This window comes from Triturus cristatus, chromosome 2_2, assembly GCF_964204655.1.
Source record: "Triturus cristatus chromosome 2_2, aTriCri1.1, whole genome shotgun sequence".
NCBI classification, from domain to species: Eukaryota; Metazoa; Chordata; class Amphibia; order Caudata; family Salamandridae; genus Triturus; species Triturus cristatus.
In genome coordinates, this window is record NC_140582.1 from 968,556,952 (window position 1) to 968,579,032 (window position 22,081).

Sequence of the window (22,081 nt, forward strand, 5' to 3'; positions counted from 1 at the left end):
GTGTGACTGTATTGTAATTGCAATTACATAGCACTTACGACCCCAGACGAGGCGTCGTGTCATAGTGCTTTTAAAAAATATGTGCTGCTGTGAAAAATAGCGGGTGTGGAGCACAAGCTGACGAACACACTGCAAACATGAGCAGACAACAAAGAACAGGCATGCGGCGACCTAGGAGGAGGTGGGATGGACGAATGCTGCAATAAACCGCTCCCACTCAGTGAACGTGTCAGCACAGAGACTCTGAATGGAACCGAGGGGCCGTACATTTAGAAACGCTGATAAGAGCGATTCGTGGGACATCATAAATAATGGGGGTACGGAAAGGCCAAAAGAAAGCAAGCAGTGACGAGCCCTGCAAAGGATATTCACGATGCCTTTAAGCTGCCACAAGGAAGATCCTCTCCTTCCCCGACCCCTGGACGGGCAGACCTATCCTGTCCTAGAGAAGCTATAGGACGTGTCAAATTCACGAGAAAAAAGGTGGGGGCGAATAAATTACTACAGTACAATACACTTCAGTAAACAGGAGAGTTGCTTTGTAACACTGGAAAAACACATTGAGCCATAGGATGTGTACTAAATGACATTTTTCTGTCATTAGTTTTGAGGAGAAGGAAAGAAGCAGCCACTTTGCAGCATTAAAGTGATTATCACTTGAAAAAAAATCCAGATTTTCTGGATATTATGGTACATTCCATTCTACTGGGTGCTAACTAATGCAAATAACCAGCAGCGACGGACAGGCAGTGGTGGTGGGGACGGTGGAACGGCTCAGGGAGATTATATGAACTATGCAATAAAAAGCAAGCAGCGACGTGCACCTCAAAGGAGATTCACGATGCCTTTAACTGAACCAAGTAACCCCGCCAAAAGGGAAGCTTCAACAAAGACGAGAGGTAAGAAAGAAAAAACAATAGTTCCAGACATAAACATATACGCACCAAATTGGAAAGACACCAGTAGTTAGGTGCTGCTCTGTGGGAGGAAACAAATGACAACAGGGAGGGACACAAATGACAGAATAACCACTGGCAAGCATGCGTTTTTGAAGGACAGTCAATGTAGCAAATAGAAAGGCAATGGGCGGGCTCTAAGCCTACAAAGTATATACAATATGTAACATGTCTCGAAAAAACGGCGCAAGCGCTGCCTAGGCTCACCCATAAAAAAAGTACAATATAGAAGTAATCTTTTTGCTGAAAGCCAGCACAATTGAGATGCCTGTTGGCTTCAGGGAAGACTCCACTCAAAAGTATTCCGATCGGGGACAACCTTGTAGCTTGGAAAATGGATGATGCTGAATGGCGGCAGCAAGTGGGGAGCAGGGGGACAAGGGAGAAGCTGGGTGGAGGCTGTAAAGATTAAGAAGACAAACCCCAGAGTTGCGACAGGTAAAGAGGGTGGAACAGAGTAGTTGAGTGGGGTGGTGGCGGCAAATATTCAAATAAAACAACACCCAGAGCTGTGGCGGCATGAAGCCAGCACAGTTGAGACAAAAACAAGAAAATAAAAAAAAAAACGTGCCAAGCCTGCTAATCTCTAAAATTGATTTAATTCTATGGAAATTATTTTGTTTGGCACAACACAGTACTACGGAATGGTATGTGAGGCGTTTTTCATAACTTTCATAAGTTTGCGATTTAAAACTGATCTGCCATTATGTGGTTGAAAGCTGGGTGACATGTTTTCACTTTGTCACACCCAGTGTGGAACCATACTGTGAAAGACAGCGAGTCTTCTAAGACCCTCAATGCTGCCTGGTGCAGGGTTCCACCTCTAATTCACTTTGGGTTCGCTATCAAAATAATGAGGCAAGCACTGGAAACTGGAAGACAAGAAAAAGGTTTATTTCTCATGAGGAGATCACGTCAACTGCAGACACCGGGATGTCTGAGGAAGGTGTTCTCCTGATAACTCCTATGGCTTTTCCTTTTATACAGGTTTGACACAATGCATTTGTTTCATCAACATGGTTACACAAGCTTGAAGTCCCCGCCCCGGGCAGGTTGTCACACAAGCCCAACAGTATTTCTCTTCCCACCCAGGTCAAACAGACAATCTTATTTTGCAGCTGGACCTTGCTTCAGGGTCTAAAACATGTGAGACCGGCCAGATCTAAGAGTCCGTTCTGTTGATAAAAACAGGTCCCATTGTTGGTAAAATCAAGTCTTGCTGTTTGCAGTGCAATAAATCATGTTGCAAGAGTCTTTTTGGTGTTTGGAACCTGTTTGTGTAACTAGGTGTAGTGAGGGTGTAGTGAGTGTCCAAAGGTTTGCCTGTAAACAGAGATGAGAGGAAAAACGAGTTGGTGGCAGCAAGTGGCGCTGAGGTTTGTTGCGGCAATAGAGTTTCTAGCCCCCAGCACATACCAGGTTGGTCAGAGGGTCAGAGGGATGCTAGTAAGGGCAGGGTGAAACAAAGGCGGCCAACAGAGTACAAATTGCACCCGATACAGAACCTCCCAGATTGCGAAGGTCAGGCAGCACTGACTCTGTCAGAGTATTTTAAGTAAAACCTTTTATGTGTTTTTAAAATATATCACTGTTTGTATTGACTCCTGCTGCTCACCCGAATCGCTGGTGTCCCCCTGGTCCGTCACGGCTTGTGCCGATTGTGTGGAGGGGCAAAACACCCATTTCTCAATATACTCACTTCCTGTGTGAAACGCAAGGTCAGCGCCCCACACACTGCTGATGTGGTCCCGCCCACTCCCGGCTTCAAAGCGATTGTGCAGAGCGGACGGGCGCAGCGGCGTGCCAAAGGCAAGCCCGTCCACGCCCGATCGTCGCCAGACGCCAGGCACGCTGTCCGTTTGCGCCCTGAACCCTCCATACCTCCATCTTCATACCACTAATGGCTATTCTCAAGTACTCGTGCCAGGAGCTCCACTCCTTGAACACAGGTCGCACAGCCCTCAGTTCACCAGTTAATTCACCTGTCCCCTCCATTGACAGCTTCTCAGCTCAGCCCCCCTTCCTAAGCCGGTATCAAACGAAAGCGTTTAGCAGTACTAAACACCCCGAAAGTGAGTACGCCCCTCCAACATCCAAGCTTCTAACATGCTTGTACTGCAATGCTCGGTCCCTCCCTAAGCACTCGCTAGAAATCTGGTCGCTATTAGATTTAGATAAACCAGATCTATTTTTTATCACAGAAACCTGGCTTCTAGACTCATCATTACCTGACATTGCAGTAGCCCTCCCCCTGGACTGTAAAATAACATGATTGGACAGGACTGACAGAAGAGGTGGAGGAATTGCTATTGCCCATAGGTCTAACATTAAATTACATCTTATTGACACACATCTAGCAGACTGGGGTGAAATTTGCACCTTTTCAATAACACTGGGGAGTAATGAGTCTTGGAAAGGCGCCCTCCTCTATAGGCCCCCCAGAACTAAAACTAGTTTCGTCAATAAGCTCACCGAAACTATTGCATCACATGCTCTGTCCTCGGATAACTTTTTCTTATTATGGGACTTTAATTACCACGCTGAATTACTACAGGACCCCCACACCAGTGACCTTATCACGAGCATGAATGCGCTAGGCCTAAATCAACTGGTGGTCGGCCCCACCCATACCGCAGGTCACACCCTTGATCTCCTATTTACAAATTCACATAAAGTAGAGATTGGTCAGCTTTCACCAGTCCTATGGTCTGATCACTATACAATCAAGTTCCACATCAACTCAACTCTACTCCAACCTAGGAAGGATCTTAGTTTGAGCAGACCTTGGAATAAGATCAGCCTGGAATCCTTTTCTACACATTTTTCCCCCTCACTCCCCCCCCCACCCCCCATCAATTCACTCACTGACCTGAACCAGGCAGGGAATGACTTAGACCTAGCTATTACCACAACCTTAGACACCATTGCCCCTAGCAATCTTAGTCGATGTCCTATCAAACTCTCCCCTTGGTTCACCCCAGAACTAAAGACAACCAAACTGGCCGTCAGGGCAGATGAACACAAATGGCGACACACCAAAAACTCAACCGATATACTACAATACAAAAAATCTCACCGTCAATACATGAATGATATAGCCATAGCCAAAAAAGTTTATCTGGGAAACAGGACCGACCAGGCCGCGAACTCTCACAGAGAACTTTATAAAATAGTTCAGGAATTCTCAAACTCGCCTTCCTGCCAGCCGACCACAGCTACGTCCCAAGAGTGGGTCAACACCCTTTCTTCCTTTTTCTATAATAAAATCAACGACATTCATAAATCATTCCCTCAACCTACTGACACTGATGTATTATCTGAGCAGACAACCAATACAACTCTATCCGCTCATACCACTGTTTTGAAGGAATTCCATACATTCACCGAAGACGAAGTAACCTTCACAATAAATAGAATTAAATCAGGCTCCCCAGCCGACCCGGCATCGTCCCAAATCCTATCCAAAATTGCGTCAGTCTTTATCCCCGACCTGACCAGAACCCTTAATCTTTCACTATCCCACTCTATGGTACCCACACACTGGAGAGAAGCCATCATCAGACCTATTTTGAAAAAACCCTCTGCCGACCCAAAACAACCTTTAAACTATTGCCCAATCTCTCTCCTCCCGTTGTTTGGTAAGGTCTTGGAATCTCTGATAAACACCCAACTTTATAAACCTCTAGAAGACAATAAGCTGTTAGATCCTTCTCAATCAGGATTTAGAGCGTTTCACAGCACTGAAACAGCCCTACTTGAAATGGTGGACAACATAAGACTGGCCCTTGATTCGAAACAATCCGCTATCCTGATTCTACTTGATTTGTATGCTGCCTTCGACACCATCTCACATAACATTCTCCTAAAACGTCTGGCTGAGGTTGGTGTCGAAGGCCCAGCTCTACTATGGATTAAAAATTACCTGACTGGACGCGTCTCTAAAGTCCACATTGGAAAATTCTCCTCCAAATCTCAGGAAATCGATAAGGGTGTCCCCCAGAGATCCATACTAAGCCCTACGCTTTTTAACCTGTATGTATCCCCTCTGGCAAAAATAATTAAAGCACACAGCTTTGAAACCGTGTCTTATGCAGACGACACACAAATCCTAATCACCCTAGGACCTGATTCCACCAACATCAAATTGAGTTTCCTACAATGTATGCTCGCAGTAAAAGACTGGATGACAATTATCTGTTACTCAATGCAGGCAAAACGGAGATACTGCTCTTTGGAAACGCACACAAACACTGGACAGATGAATGGTGGCCGACGGCTTAAGGACCCTGTCCCCCACCCAAATCGGCAGCCCGAAACCTAGGGATAATGTTGGATAACAAACTTTCCATGGCCGAACACATTAACAACATGGCACGCACCAGTTTAGGACTCATGCGCAATCTTAAGAAAATCTTCAAATGGATTCCCCTTCCCTCCCGTCTGCCCCTAGTCCAGGGACTAATCATAAGCCGCCTGGACTTTGGCAATGCACTTTTCGCCTCCATAAATGAAACCCTCCTGAATAAACTCCAGATCCTGCAAAACACTGCGGCCAGGATGGCTCTCGATCTTTCCTCCTGTACTCCCTCTGCCCCCTGTCTAAGGTCGCTACACTGGCTTCCCATAAAAAAGCGCATTAAGTTTAAACTTTGCTGCCTGGTCCACAAAACTCTAAACGGCAAAGGTCCAATATACCTAGCCAAAAAGCTGACAGACTACCGGCCCACTATAACACTCGGATCCACTAGCAGGCACCTCCTCACCGTTCCCAAAGTACACACCGTTAAAAACGGTTACAGATCCTTCTCTAAAATAGCCCCAGAAACCTGGAACACTCTACCCTTATCTATTAGGCTAGAACTTAACCACCAGAAGTTCCAAAGAAACCTAAAAACCTGGCTATTCTAGTGCCGTCTGACCTCCTGTCCTCCAATCTGAGTATCTGCTGGCGCTATGAAACCCAAGGGTGATTTATGCGCCTTACAAATACCACATACATCCATACATACATACATACATACATACATACATACATACATACATACATACAAAATGGCTGTGATAGATTAAAATGACTGTAGCTTATGTGCACATAGAAATTTCCACCAGACAAGATGGCGCAGGCGAGGTTCACGATTGTCGTTTTGCTTTTAACAGTACGTCCTGCAGCCCTGGTGGGACACTTTATCTTACAGACGCTGGTACCATATCCTGGGGTCTTATAAGTAAGTAAAGTCATGCCAGTTTGGGTATAAGCCTAACTAACATTACACGTTTATGGGTCAGAGCACTGGCAGTGAGGTCTAATTAGCATTAAACCAGCAAAAACCCAGCAGGATCAGTCCAAAACTTTGTTGTGATCATGGAAATAGAGCCATTTCCTTACAGAGGAGTTATGTAAAAGCCCCCAAAAAACATAACAAAGGGGCATGTAAACATTTCAGTGGCAATGCATGTTCAGTAAATTGCATCACGATGCACTAAAATTCATTACTGCACTTTGGAATTTCTCTAATAAAACTAAACAGTACAAATGTGCCGCGAGGAACACACAAACATTGGCAGTGCATGCAACTCACAGTGATTACAGGACGATGTGGCAAACGGCTTGTTCGGTCAACCTTGGAGCGGGTAAACCGGGTTAGTCTCCGGAGGTACACTGAACATCCTGTGCAAATCACTTAATCTCCCCGTGCTTAACATAAATGAATGTGTCTGTCTGTAACACAACTGGTGCTCATGTAAAACGCTCTGATATCGTCGGGTCTAGTTTGCCCTATATAAAACGCCTCCTAAAAATATCTAATAGTCGTGAAGCCTCTTGCGGGTCTTCAGGCTTGAGTAAAATGTACACACCATGTCCCTATAGTTCAAATTCATCTTGTCTTGGGGTGCACCACGGAGTGTAGGGTGGTATGGAAAGAAGTACTCCAGTAGGAGGGGAAGAAGAAACATCATAGACTAGGTTGGAGATGGGAGGAAAAGAAGTAAATAAAGAAAATAGTACCCGAATCACAAATCAGTCCTTGGTCCAAGCTCTGGATGAAAAAAGAGAAAGTGAAGGTGGTACCCACTGCCCAATTAGGAGGCAGCAAAGAAGAGTGACAATGAAGCCAATGAATGGTAAGTAATGGAAGGGTGTTAAGTCTTGCAAGCAAGAGAGCATGTGCTAACTCATGCGTTGTCAGATGTTACCTAAAAATCCCTGTACCTTGGTTAAGCGAGTGCCATGCCCTAAATTGCACCCCTGTAGATTCTCATTTGAAATTGTTGATTTTGATTTGAAAGAAATGTGATTACCAATATTGTACCACATCAAGAGGTAGTAGTATAACCTCTGAGCACTATGGGGAGATTTTAATAGTCAAATTTTTCCCGCAGAATGAATATGAGCAGTTGAACTATGCTAAACAGTTGAAAGAGAGGCTGGAAGCATTTACAAGAGATTTCCTTCCTCATATGAAGGAAGAGGAGGAGGTGAGTAAAATGTTGTCCAATTTTATTATTTTATCACTCATTCGATTTATTTGTGAATATTTTTGAAAGGTTTCTGCTGCGCTTGAAACAGGTTACTCGATATTCTATTAAATAGATACTCAGTCCTATATCTTGTATTCTAGATTCTAGTTAGAAGTATTTCTGCAGTGGCTAGCTTATTACTAGACTATCAGGGCCTTTTCTGGTGATTCCTTCTAGTCATTCTGAAAGGGTATGACACTTTATTTCATTTGTAGTAATTTGACTTACAGATACTTGTTTTAGCACCTGCTTTCTCTACTGCAAGAGCCTGAAGGGAAGTGAAACTGAGATGTTGCAATTTAGCTAACTGGTTGCTGGACTAATATACTGGTACCCAAGCGTGTCCCATGAGCTTTTGACAATACTTTGCTGTCATCTGATTTATCTGTTTGATGGTCTAATGTCCATGGAACCGCATTAAATTGGCATGTCCTCTTTCTTCGTGCAGAAAAGCTGAACAATCCAGTCTCTCTCTTTACAATTATTGGTTTTGGTAGCCCCTGACAAAAAAAAAACAAGCATTGAAAATACAATAGGTCTCGCCTTTAAGTTAAAGCCATTTGCTTTGCTAATGGTATTGTATAGCAAAGCAAATGGCTTTAACGTAATGAAAGGCAAGACCTATTGCATTTTTAATGTTTGTTTCAAAGTGCACTGTCACTCATCCAAGGTCTATAGCACTGCAGCAAAAACTTTACAATGAATAAATGGGATGTTATTTTTCATTTGCTTTAAGAAAATACCACAAGAGGCTGCACAAAAAAGCATTTTACTCTGTGTATTGACAACAGAGATGGGGCTGTTGGCTTCTTGGTTATAAACTGCTAGGGTTATCTTTCCCCCGAGTTTATAGAAGCTATGTGGCCTTTAACCCCTTCAGTGCCCATGACGAGCTGGACTCGTCATGGGCCGCGGTGGCGCTGTGCCCATGACGAGTCCAGCTCGTCATAGACCCCGCCCGCTAATACAACGGCCGGCACAGGGCGGGGAAAGGGGCGGGCACTGAAGGGGTTAAGAACCTTGCGCCTAACAACCGTGAGTCCCTCCTGGAGGTGGTAATTGGCCCAGGAGAGCCCCGCAGAGTCTCCTGTGAAGCGGAGGGCTGAGGAATGTCCGTATTCCGCAGCCCCTTTAACCTCTGGACAGGAGCGCGCATCTGACTGCTGCCAGCGTAAAGCTAAAACACATTTTTGGTGTTATTCTGGGTTTTATTAGGATACTTCAGTTGTATATAATGTTTTCTAGGTTATATATAAATTGACAAATGGTTATAACACTTTTTAAATTATTACTTATAACTATGAAACATGTTGCGCAACATTCACAATGCTCTGCAACACACATTAAAAACGTTAACAAAGCCAATAGCGCTCTCTCTAAACACTTATAAGGCCCCAAAGGCGAGACCTATTGGCTATTCCAATGCTTGTTTTATTTTGAGAGGGTGAGTACCGGCACTTCTCAAGACAGACGTAATACTTTTAATTGGAGAGTACCGGCACTTCTCAGAAACAAGCAGGTACTCTGGTACAGATAAGTACCTGCACTTCAATTTTCCCATTACTAGCACCGCCCTTTACATCTTTTGAAGGCCGGATAAAAAATCTTCTGCTGCTAGTCCAGCTATAAACAACCTAAATTTAAATCTGTTTTCCCCCAGCTCGCTCTTTGTATGCAGGGCCCACACTGTAAAACTCATTGTATACATATTATGGTAATTAATTCCAGCTTGTCAAACAAATACAATGAATCTGTTTTAGACAACTCTTGTAACTTGTTTCTTGATGTAAATATACTTCTCCTCTCTCCAGACATGTCATGTGCAAAGCACTATAGCATCACTTCGGGTAATAGCGTTATGCAAAAAAAACCTAGTAAACCAAAATAACAAAAATAAATACATTAAATAAATACATATCTAAAACTACCTGCAATCTCTCCCTCCTGGTTCAATGCCTTCCTCTGCAATAAGCTGCCTCTTATTGTAATTGTATTTATATAGCCTGGGCTTCGTGCCCACCTCTTCTACAGTTCTAGGAAAGTGCCCCTCTTTTGCGCTCTGGGTTGTACGTCCCTCAACAACACCTGCACACGTTTTAAGGGCATGCCCCTTACCACTGCAACTGATATCTCTTTCCCATTCAGCGTAGTCCTCTTCTCACACATGATTTCTGGAGGTGGTGGATGGGGGAAGTACGGTGCCAGTTTTACTCATAATGCGCTCCTTGTACACTCATCTCATAGTTCGGGTGTTCTGGCAGTGCTCCCCTCTGTTATGCTAAACCGCTTCCGCCCCTCCTCCATGCCCACACACGACTTGTGACAATGTATGGGCCTATTACTTTTAAAGTTCTCAGGCCCCTACACACACGCACACCCGCACCCGCACACGCAGACACGCACACGCAGACACACACACACACAGACACACACAGACACCCCCCCCCCCCCCTCTTTTTGCAGTTTTATATAGCATGAACTCGACTCGAAGGCATTGGAGCGCGTCACATGGGCACCAGCTACAGTACACAAGGACACATTTATGTTTTGCAGGCACAGGGAGATTAAGTGATTTGCCCAGAATCAAAGGATGTTGAGTTTACGCGGAGATGCGCATATGGCTCTCCAGTGCCAAAGTCGGCAACCCTGGCAGTGATGCCAGTTCTGGCAGTGTGCCCCTTACCACACGCGAGTTATTAAAGTGTGCCACACAAACATACACACGCACAGTTACTGGCGAAAAGTCCTTCTTTTGCACCACTGCACTCCCTGCCTCAACACACGCACACCCTAGCCCTGTCAGCGTGTCCCTATTATTTTCCCTCCCTCCCTACCCACTTACAGACACACACTTTGTCGCACTATAACCCTACACTCCATGTGCCTCTTCAACCCTCCAGACACCTGTCCTGGCAGCGTCCCTCTTCAGTTCCCTTTTTGCCTCATTTTGCACTCTACACAGGAGTTATGACGCTCTTCTCCTGCACGCACACCGCTTTGTACTGCATTTCAGCAACACACGCTCGCACACTCGCTCCACCGCTGCCTGCCCCACTCCACACACCAGTTCTGCCACTGTACTCCAGCCTTCGCTGCCACTTCCTTTATTCCCACACACACCGGTGGCGGCAGAGCGCCCATCTTGCTTCACACACACCCTGTCTCTCCCTCTCCACCGCTGAGACACACACACACACACACACACACACACACAAACGCGCACACACGCACACACACTTCTGCCACTGAACTCAAGCCTGGCTGCCCCTTCCTTTATTCCCACACACACCGGTGGCAGCAGAGCGCCCCTCTCCAGTGCTCCTGCCCTCCCCCCTCACACACACAGACATCAGTACTGGCAGCTCGCTCTCCTGCTCCCTGAGCCTGTGGGCCGCCGGGCGCGCTAGCTGGGAGCTGCAGTGTTGTGTTTCACTGGCTGGGCTCAGCGGCTGCCCGCTTCCTACCTGGCTGATACAGCGCTTCGCCGCGGCAATGCTTCCAGGCAGGAGCTAGGGCTGCTTTGTGGCAGGCAGACGCGGGAGGGGTGACACGTATTTTTCTTTACTGAAAATGAGTGCACCCGCACATTTATCCTCCATGCTTTCCGGGTCGGTAAACGGAGCATCGTTCGATTAAACAGTAGTAACTTACATCACTTGTCTGGTTTGCGGAATTAAACGCCAGTCTGTGTAAAGCCCAAGTTACTGCCACATGTGCATCAACAGTTGCGTATAGGCTTTTGCCCTCACTGACCCATGCAAGACATTACTTTCACCTACCAGTGCTAACAAGGCAACTGCGAGCAGGCAAACCGCGTGCGTGCAGTGTGCGCGCAGAGAGGGAGAGAGGGAGAGAGAGAGATGGAGCTAGAGAGAGAGGTAGGGAGCGAGCAGCTGAGCTGTACGTGCGTGCACATCTCCTGTCCTCGCACGCCTGCTGTCTTTTATGCTAACTTCTTCAGCTGTAGGCCTGCACATGCCCTATCTTCTGGCCGCGTGCACATGTCCTGTCCCCCTACGCCCACTAAACCGACAACAATAGATCTCGCCAGGGCGAGCAGCGCATGCGCTGTGTTGCTAGGAGAGACCTAAAAATGAAGATTAGAACCAGTCATTGTGCACATATAACTTTCCTAAAGAAAAATTCTTATATCTAGAAAACCAATATGGCCAAAGCATAATTTCACAATTAAAATATGACCGCCAGGAAAGTTAAAAAAATAACTTCATACTTCTGTCCGATGGAGAGTGAAATCCTATAGTGGGTGGGGCCCCTATAGTGGGTGGGGCCCATCATCCTCTATGTGGAACCGGATGGCATAATCCTCAAGCCTCCGTGTGCTTAATAGAATTGAAACGTTTCGTCACAATAGCTAGAACATTTTATATTCTTTTTCAGGCTAGAGGTTTCAGATTATGCTAGTTTGAAGCTTACTGACCACATGTGATGCTATCACCACCACTGGGTTAAAGTTAAATTGTATTAGACCAGTCTGCCGTCAGCAAAATGTCCTCCAGGTGGCCCCCAAGGGAAAAAGCCTTAAATGCCCTGGCTGGCCTGAACAACGAAGCCCCAAACAGTACAATATCCATGCCTTTCTCCGACATACGCCATCTGACCCACCTGGCAATAATTGAAGCAAATACAGGAAAAAACTTCTCCTTGATAGAGCTAGGAACCCGTTTTGTACCTGGATGCTTGAACTCCTCATTCATACCATTTAATGGCCTTAAGAACCTGCACACACAATGTTTGATTATCCGGAAAGGCTTGAAAGGATACCACTCTGATGTTTGCTTTAGTTCATCTTGAGATTGTAAAAGCAACGCCATCTGGAGTAAATGCTTTAGCAGACTAATTCATTGCTTTCATATCAGATACCTGTTTGCAAGATATCAAACGCAACAGCATGGACAACTTTGCCTATAGTTCTTCCTAGAAATGTATTGGTTATCTTGCCAAGACTCCCAAGAGATTGGGAATTCTGTTTAACTTTCCATAACTGAAAGTACCTTGGTTCGGGAGGACAAGGCAGCCTAATAGCCCAATGTATCTTTTGTACTAGCACTTGTTCCCCTGCCGGTACACCGTTAAGAGGGATGTGACAAACAGACACCTCAGACTTCCAAACATTGATGGTTTGATAGGCCGAGCCTTCGCTGGCCAGCTTCAACACAAAAATCAGGACGTGGACAACATCTGCCTGATGCGATTCACACTGTTTTCCTAAAACTAACTTGACCATCATCTCCAAGGTGAGGTGTACTATTTGATGGTGGACTCTGACCAAGCCTTGTGGATGAAGCTTGTTGCAAAAGTCCTGTGATTTCCCAATACGCCTAATAATCCTTCATGCCATGAAAAACAGGGAGCCCTCCAGCACCGGTTAGAGTATTCTGCCAACGATGATCCTTTAGAATGTTCGGATGGAGGGGGAGAAGAAAGAGAATAACCTTAGACGGTTCCAGTAGAACCGGAAACCATAATTGAGAGCTCCACAAGGACGTTGACTGGGTCACGTCTGCCTTTTGGTTTTCTTACCGGTAGGCTCATGATCATTGAGAACGGTGAAAAGGCATAAATCTGAGTTGAGGACCAGTCATGAGTTAAAGTGTGGCTTCAGGAAGGGGAAATCTTCAACAGCAGTAAAACCTCTGGTGTTGATGATCCATATGCAAGGCAAATACATCCTTCTCTCAAGGGCCATCAATACCTGAAACCAGTCCTTGAGAAACCGAGAATTCCAGTTCAGCATTAGGTTCTGTATGCACAGCAAGTACTTTTCTGCCATATAGACCTTCTTGTCTTGGAAGAAATGCCAGAAGTCCTTGGAAAATTCTGCAAGCACTCTAAAAATTTGCACCTCTGAGCATATTGAGGTATCGAACTGCTGACACATTTTCCATTTTCAGGGCTACTCAACAGAACACTTTAAACTTTGTCTTGAAGTGGATCACAAAGGACCCTGCCAAAAGTCTCAGGCAATTGATCTGCTTTCCCATTTCTTTCTAATCCTTCTCCACCTGTGGTTACCTATCCACAATGAGCAGCCCTGACCGAACGGCTGGCATCCGACTGTCACGAGGTCTGGGCGGTCCCAAAGATTGCCCTGCCACTCCGGGCGAGAACTTCCCCTCCCTCACTTAAGAAAGACAACTTCTGAGATAAGTTGCTTTCAAATGTTAAAGCTCTGTCTTGTGGAAAGGGCAGGGGAAGATTGCCCCATCCACAAAGCTGAGAGGCACGCCAGTCAGGACAGAAACCTAAAGGAGATCATCCTACTTCAAAGCGAAGACGGGTGATATTCAGAGATGGCACGGTCTCCGACTTCTCATCCTTGAGGATGAAGCCCAGCACCTCCAAGAGTGAACTCGTAATCCTTAGATCCTCCTGAAATAGCCCCAAGGAGCCCATGACAAGCCAAACAGGATAGCTGTCAATTCTTAATCCTTATCCTCCTTTCTGAGCTGGATAATTCTTCTGTGTGGAGAAAAGATGAGGAATAGGTGCCCTTGAGATCGAGCTTCCACTTCGGAACAAACAAAGCCAGCTCGCCTCCCCCCTATGGTTTCGAGAAACAGGTAACTCCTTTGCCAAGCTCTTTGATAAAAGTATCTCCAAAGACTCCTCCATTTGTGATCGGGTCAGCCTACGAGTTTGTCATCTTCCATAACCTGGGGTCGATCTTTATTAAGAGAGATTGATGCTTCTGCATAGACAGGGAACATTTGGTGTTCCCTAGCAAACAGATTACCCTCTGCGCCCAGGCCGCAAATTGCCAATCTCTGACCTCTTGGGCCATAACCAAAATCTTCAGGAGTGCCTTTGGTGCCCAAAAATTGCCTTGGCAGGAACTCAAAAATCTATCAATCCCTTTCTGGGGATCTTTCACAAATTTGGCGATGAGCATTGCCATATTACCAATGCCATTTTACCATCCAGAAAATGTACAGGACGCTCTGCTTTGAGATGAACTCTTACCTTTTTGTCTAGAGGCTTTTGCAATGTATTTCTCACACGTTGGCCTATTTTGTCGGGTGGAGTCCAGTGTGCAGATCAAGGATGCCAGATGACCTCCGTATCCAATATGTCAGAAAGTGTTTAGTCCCCCCTCCCCCCCCCCCCTCCCCCCCCCCCCCGCCAACCTCCCTTTCCAAGGGGTCTCATCATCTAGTCTGGGCTGTTTAGCCCCAGGGTCTGCTAGGTCCTGGTTTGTAGAGATTGAGGGAGTGAGAGAAAAAAAACTTTTAAAAAACTGTGCTTGAAGAATCCGGTGTAAGAGGTTCAAACGCATCCACAGGAGTCTTCTGGGGGGGAACCTGCAAGGAGACTTGTTAATGCCCTGGTGTTTGAGGGGCTTCATATGCCCTGAGACTTCTCTCGCTGTGGGTTTTGTACTATGTGTTCAGGCGAGCAAAATAATTGGTCTTCCCAGGGCCTCCAGCACATAACAAATAGCCTTTTGCAAATAGGAATCTATCTTCTCCACTAAGCTACCATCATTGATCTGCCGAAATGTCCACAAACAAGTTGTGATCTTGAGACTTCACCATTATGATCCGGTCAATTACTGAATTGAACTTGTAGTAGTGGGCCACAGGGGATCCCAACAAGGGGGAAAAAATACACTATAGTGCCCCCCTCCTGATAGTCAGGGATAAGTCACCCTAGTCTCAAGCCTGGTTACAGTAGGAGGATATAGAGGGCAAACAAGAACCAAAATCCCACAAAGGGAAGCAGAGTAAAGAGGATTCCAAAAGCATCACTAAAAGGGGAAAGCAGCATTTGAAAAACTCGCTTAGAGCTAATTTTTTCTCCTCTGAACTCTTATTTAACTTTAAGGAGGGAGTGCTGGCCGGTAGGGTGTGCAAGGCTGCGTGTGTTGTTGCAGTGCCCTCTATGGGCATGCAAAGTACACCATGCACAAAGTGCTCACGGTTAACCACAAGAAGGCTGCAACCCAATACAGTTTTCTCCCTAAGACCGGGTCGTGATGAAGTACAACTTAAGACATTGGTAACTCCTCATTATCTGGCTGCTGAATAGTGGAGAAAGGGGGAAGTCCGTTATACATGAATTGATGACCTGTGATTGGAGGATGTTTCTTAGGGACTCTTGCAACATGTAGCCCCTGTGGTTTTGTTATGGTGTAAAGCTGCTGAGTGGTTATAAAAGAGAAAGGTAAGCATAATAAGAAGCCTCCCCTCCTGACTTAGAATCCATTTCAATCTGACTCCTGGCTATTGATATTTTGATGAGTAATTTGTAGTTTTATTTTTGCAATTTTAGGTATTTCAACCTATGTTGATGGAATATTTTACTTACGACGAATTAAAGGATATTAAAAAGAAAGTAATCGCCCAACATTGCTCGAGCAAGGATACTGCAGAACTGGTTAAAAATCTTAGTCTTTGGAATCAGGCTGAAGAACTCCAGAAGGTTTTTAAGTATTCTGTGGATGAGAAGACAGATGAAGGTGAGCCATTACTAAGTACATCCGAAATGTAATTCTGAAATTCTTAAGCTTCCTACAATATAAAGGTCTGTAAATAAATAGGCACTGTCCACTCTTAAGCGCATTATCATACATTGTAAAGCTGCTGAATTTTTTGTCTATTGTAAGTTTTATTTAATATATTTTTAATGTTGTTTGGTCTGCCTGGTCAGCCAGGAATGTAGCCTTTCTTCTACATCATTGCAAGTATTGGTGGATTTCATACGGAGGTACACTTATGTTTTGTTAGGAGGGTAAACAAGGAATGAGGTCATCTGAGTCCGTTGTTTGTACTCCCAGAAACTGCCAACGTTGTATAATGCACTTTCCAAATTAATGTTAGATCTAGCTCCTTTGTTCCTACATTTACCTGGTGCAGGATGTGTGTTCCTCCACACCAGCAGAGAAGAGCACATTACAGAGTTATAGAGAGAGACGACTTGGAATGTATTCAAAGTGTTTTGCCAAACTACAAGCTGTATGTTTTAGCAGAAAAGTTGCTGCAGGAAGAGGGCCTCTGCCTTTGTAGTGTAGAGACCTTCTCAGGCACTGTGATGAGATTGGCCCACGGTGGACCAGTGTGCCTCAGAAGCAATTAGTATCAGAGTATAGTCATATTACAAGCGCACCTGGCCTTCTGAGGAGCGCCACTGCAATGTAGCCTAGTAGTCTGCCCAGAAAAAAACATGTTCCCTGACATGGGGTTAATTTTTAATTCTGCATGTGGAGGCTTTGTAAGGATATAAAAGAAGGTAATTTGTATGCATCCTATGTTTGTATACCTAGCTATGCAGGATTCCCAGTAAGTGTACATGAGTTTGTGGAAGAATCCTGTACAGCTTGCAGGATGGGAACTGGTTGTACGTGTTTTCCCTGTGCACACAGCCTTAAACATGCTCTCTGCGGTGCTTCCGGATGATTGCTCCTAGAGTCTTATGCATTTTCTGCAGTCTGGTGGGTCTGTGGTACACTGTGGACAAGCGTTTGGATATTGAAAGCTTAGCTTTTCACCTTTTATAAAAATGTGAACTTTTTTTGGAAGGGTTTCATTCCCTGATTCTGAGTTTTGAGCTTTCCTCTGAAGAGAGAAGTTGGGGATTGACATGGATAAGCTGCCATTCGTACATCGATCAACCAGTCCCTGCACTCTAAAGTAGATTTGAGATGACTGTGGTTTTTGTCTTTCATTTATTTTTGTTGGCTGAGGCTACGTATGGCATGCTCTGCCTAGAAGGCGATCATAGTATGCGGTATAAGACTGGGGCGGGCAAACCTATATGTTTGGCCTTGGCCAATTTAAGTGCTTTGTGTTCAGAATTACTTGAGCGGCTTGCTTCGATATTTGTAGAGTTGATGCACTTCATTAAGCTTTCTTTTTTTATTTCTGTGTGACTGGGAACATTAGCCAGATAATGTGTTGATAGAAACGGCCCCTTTTTTGCATGGTCGCCTTCATATTTTATACAGAATTTTATTGCAGACACTCCACACTGGGACACTGCTGTCAAGTGCTCAGTGCATGTGCTCTGGCACCTAAAACATTTAGTGATCGACTAGTCCCTGATTGGCATATTTAACTTTCATGTAAGGCCATTGTATGTGGTGTAAAACCTGCACTCATGGCATGGAGAGTTACATTTCACCTGTTGACTGCAGCACTTATTTAACCATCCACTAGTGTGACAAAGGAAACAGTGGTTTCAGGCCTACCATTGTAGCCTGACACTTCTGGATGTGTAAAAAGATACCAGGCGGGTTGAACCTGTCGCAATTGTGACTTGTGAGGAGGACGTGAGGAGGTCGGATCCCCTTCCACTTGAAATCCAAGGACAGAAAGATCTCTATGTATCATAAGGCTGAGCCCCTGGGTTGCTTCAGCAACATGAAAAAACGAAAGAGGCTATTTCTATGAATAATCCCAGTGGACCAGGACTTAACTTTATTGTTGCCCTCTGCCTTTACATCTTTAGGGTCTTAAAGTACAGAGTCTCTTAAGGGTTACCCCTGAGGTAGTGGGCTTTGGAAGTGTGCTCTTGTTGTGGGGGCACCACAGTTTGAGGACTTTTTCCAAAACTTTTTCTCCAGAGCTTCACGGGGATCGACCTCAAATTATCCGACTGGACATTCCACAATGTGAATTGAATTTCAGGTTTGTCCTCCGTGTAGAAGTTTTTCTTCCGAAAAACAGGAAAATCCCTTCGCAGATTGAGCCCTAGTGGTGCCAACATCGTTGGTGTATCTCACCCGCGCTCCATTGCAGTCTGCCTCAAATCGATCTTGGGGCCCTGTTTACCACAACCATTGACTACCTTTGGCCCTTTTGTAGTTTCTGGCACTATTTTCATTTAAATATTTCAAAAACCATATCTCCGGTTCCTTTTATTGGATTTGTCATTTTTGTACATTGTAGTGGGATTCTTATGTTTTCAACTTTTTAACTGTCTTGGAACTCCAAGTTAACACTCTGTGCTAAAGCTACTCTTGGCTGAGCTTTGGTTTCAATTTCTGAAACCTTTGACTGGGCCTTACAAATGAGTAACTCTATTACTTGTTATGGACGTCCATCCACCCAATTAATATTTTGCCTTCTCATATTACTCTATTGTGTGCTGGCTATTTGATGATTTGTAACAACACCTCTTTCCTTACTTTTGCTGTACATATTTGATAATTGAGAGTTAACCTGTTGTCCGTTATTTTTAGGTTAAATATCTTGTAGAGTAAAATGTAACGACTTAAGTGCTAATGACCAGATGGTCTGGTCCTCAGTGCAGCCAGCTCCAATGGTACCGAAAATGAGAACATCTCGTCCTTGGCACTAAAGCGTTTAAAAGGGGCTTAAAGCCCGCCCACAACTAACCATTGGTTGGCTTTCACGTCACTCTCGTTTCCTCTCTTTTTATTGGTCAGCAGCTTCCTGCTTCTTCCTGGGCTTCGAGTTTCTGTCCCTGCTTTGGAGCGTGGACCTGTCTACAGCCTGTGTCCTTCCACTTTTAGACATGCACTCTCTAACACAGCATCTGTCTGCAGTCGGTCCGCCCTCACACGTGCTTTTCCTGACTCCCTCCCTTCATCTGTAGTCTTGCCACATCCTCCCTCCCCAACCCCCCATGTGTTGCTTGCCCCTCTCCTGCTCCGGTTTCTTTGTGCCCTGCCTCCGTTCCTAGTCTTCCACCAACTCCTTCCCCCATGCTTCTCCTACTCTTCTCCCGCCCATGCTTCTTCTAGTCTACTGCCTGCCACAAAAATAAACCATTAACATCGCATCGCTGCTGTTGTGCAATATGGCTTAAAGTAAACAAAAAAAAGCTCTATGCCGCGGTCAGCGATGTATGTGCAACAAGTCTAAAGAAAAAAAAGCACAAAATAAATTGACTACACCAATAGGTCTCGCACAGATGAAACCTATTGGCTGTGCAAATGATTATTCTCTAATTTTTCCGTATCAGTCCCTTCGCACAAAGTTAGTTTGGTAATCGTTGTGTTATACTAATATTGCGTTACTGGTTTAGGATCTATGGTTCATGTGGCAGACTTGTTAAGCCAGTTCAGCTCTTGCTTTTAAATAAGCATTACGATGTATAGTCCTGTCAAGTTTGTTCATCTGTATTCAGGAATTGTTGCAAGCTATGAAAGAGTAATTTGATAGATCAGTTGAATCATGGTTTGTAAGTACATTTTTATGGAGTCTTGTTGCAAGATGTATTTTTGCAACTTTTGTTGGTTGGTTTGGAGAGTGTCTACACCACTAAATGTGCCGCTTGTTTATAATGTTGCTTTAAAGAGAAATTTGTGTGCTCCACTCAATGTATTAACCTATACTGTTGTTACTTGTATGGAACAATCATACTTGGCATCCTGGTTGATCAAAACCTTTCTATGAGATAACAAGCTATGTCTATCTGTGGTGCTTATTTTGGCACCATGTGCCTGCTTCAAAGTATTTCAGTGGCTTCCGCTGTTATCAAGGAGAACTCTTTTCAAGCTCTTATAATGAGTTGCCTTGATTATGGGAATGCTTTGTCGGTAGCGGCCAATGAGTCACTCCTCTTTAAATTGCAGGTCGTTCAAAATACTGCCACGCACCTAGTTAGTAAACTTCCTCCAGGCACCATTTCGGCTCTACGCTTAAATCTTCCAGTGAGGAAACAATCCTTGTTCAAATCTCTGTATCATTCATTAATCTTTGGTTGGCAAGGGTCCAGCTTACCTGCAGGACAAGTTTACCCATTGCTGCCCTAGCAGAAACCTTAGATTCAAGGATAAGTTGCTGCTGTGCCGTGCTGCATTCACACATCAAGATATGGTGGCCGGTAGTTTCCTACCTTACCCCTCACCACTGGAACAAACTTCCCCTTCATATTCGATCGTGCTCAGACTTCAATAGATTTAAAAGAACTTCTGGAGACCTGGCTATTCTGAGTTGCTGTCTTGTCCTGGTTCAGCCCAGCGCCGAGATATCCCTTCGGGGGTTAGTCGTTCCACTATACCAAGTTCCATTAACATAACAGACTCCATTGGTTGAAATGTCTGAATAAGGTTGCTTTGTACTTAGATTGCCTACTCCAGTAGATGAAATGTCAGTCTGTATTGTTACTTAACATATGCATACTCCACTTAGTGAAATGCCTGGTTCTGCTGACTCAACTAAGTGAGGCTCAGTGGTGTTGCCTTGCCTGGAGCATGCTAACCCCTTGGTTAGGATCCTGATTTTGTTACTTTGCTTGAAGTGTACATGCTCCATTTAGTGTGCTGCCCGTTCCTGTGGGCCAACCTTGCCTCCACTGTGTGGTGTGTTCCTCACACAGGGATCCTTATTTTCCGGTTTGTTTTCCCTCTTGCTATGTCTGTTTTGATGTGTGGGGTGTTGAATTAAGAATTTTTTTTTTAACCATTTTGATTGTTTTTATCATCAGGATCAAACTTGTCACATAATGTACATCCATATACCGATATTCTTATTTGAATCTTAATTGAAAACATTTCCTGTGCCAAACCCCCCCCCCCATCCCCATGTGGAAAGTTCAAAAAGTAAAAAATAGTAAGAGACCATTTTAGTAACATTGAAGGCGTACAGAAACTCGTATGAAGACAGTGTCTCTTTACGGTACAATCCATCCCTATTATATCTTATTGCCCCATTTTCCTCTTGACATATTTTGTTACTCTTTGGTTACCCTGTGTGGAGTTAAAGGTGTTAGTTTTTGCCATTTGGTTAGGTCTTTGCAGACTGACTCACTTTCATCAGTGCATAATTCAAGCATCATCTTTCTCCATGCTCTCAGGTCATCTTCTAATTTTTCATCTCGTCTAACTTGTTTCATCCTGATTCTTTGGCTGTGGCCCATTCAAGCATATCCCGTAGCCATTCATCTTGAGTCTGTGGGCATGCATCTAGCCATTAATGGTGATACGACGCCTAGCCAGTACTAGCACAAGGGTCAAGAATTTACAACTACGTTTCTTTTTGGCTGGAGCTGGGAGTAAGCCCAGCAGTATCTCCTGGGGGGTACCTTCCAGTTCCCAATTTGTGACCTGTTTAAGAGTTTCTCCAGTATGGCACTATATTAACACAGTACCAAACTATATGAATAAAGTCAGCTGCAGGGGCTTTACATCAAGGACATTCATCAGTTCTTGTAGGGTAGATTTTTTTGAAAACCTTGGAAGTAAGGTACAGTTGATGAACAAAGTTATTGAATTAATTTAAATCTGGCATTTGAACTAACTGCCTGTGTCCTAGTGTATTGTCTGCCAGTCACATTGGGTGATATCCTCCCCTAGGCTCTCTTTCCATCTAGTGTGGGCCATTGGAGTATTAGATAAAGCGTCTTCACGTATAGTCCTATAGATATGAGTAATACGTTTGCGCGTCCTCTCATATCCAGAAATCTGGCTAGTGTCTGTTATTGGAGGAAGTTAGGTCATCACTCTCTGGGTGTGGCCAATGTTTTATTATACTGTAGATATTGAAGTGTGCCTGGGTCGAATGATTCAATTTGGTCTTTTCTGGTTATAAATTGGCGTCCTAGGTAGAGAGTCCCAAGAACATCGCACCCACCACTTTTTCACTTTTTCATAGACCTGGTATTCTTCATATCTGTCAAGAGCT

General features: G+C 44.6%; 1 protein-coding gene across 1 annotated transcript in view; it reads left to right on the top strand.

Annotated features, from left to right (window-relative positions):
* The window catches only part of FBXL5 (F-box and leucine rich repeat protein 5), a 266,441-nt gene that overhangs the window by 39,333 nt on the left and 205,027 nt on the right, over positions 1-22,081 (top strand). The window contains exons 3-4 of the mRNA XM_085642397.1: positions 7,338-7,433; positions 15,765-15,951. Coding sequence (XP_085498523.1) covers positions 7,338-7,433; positions 15,765-15,951 — 283 coding nt within the window. The remainder of the gene's footprint in view (positions 1-7,337; positions 7,434-15,764; positions 15,952-22,081) is intronic.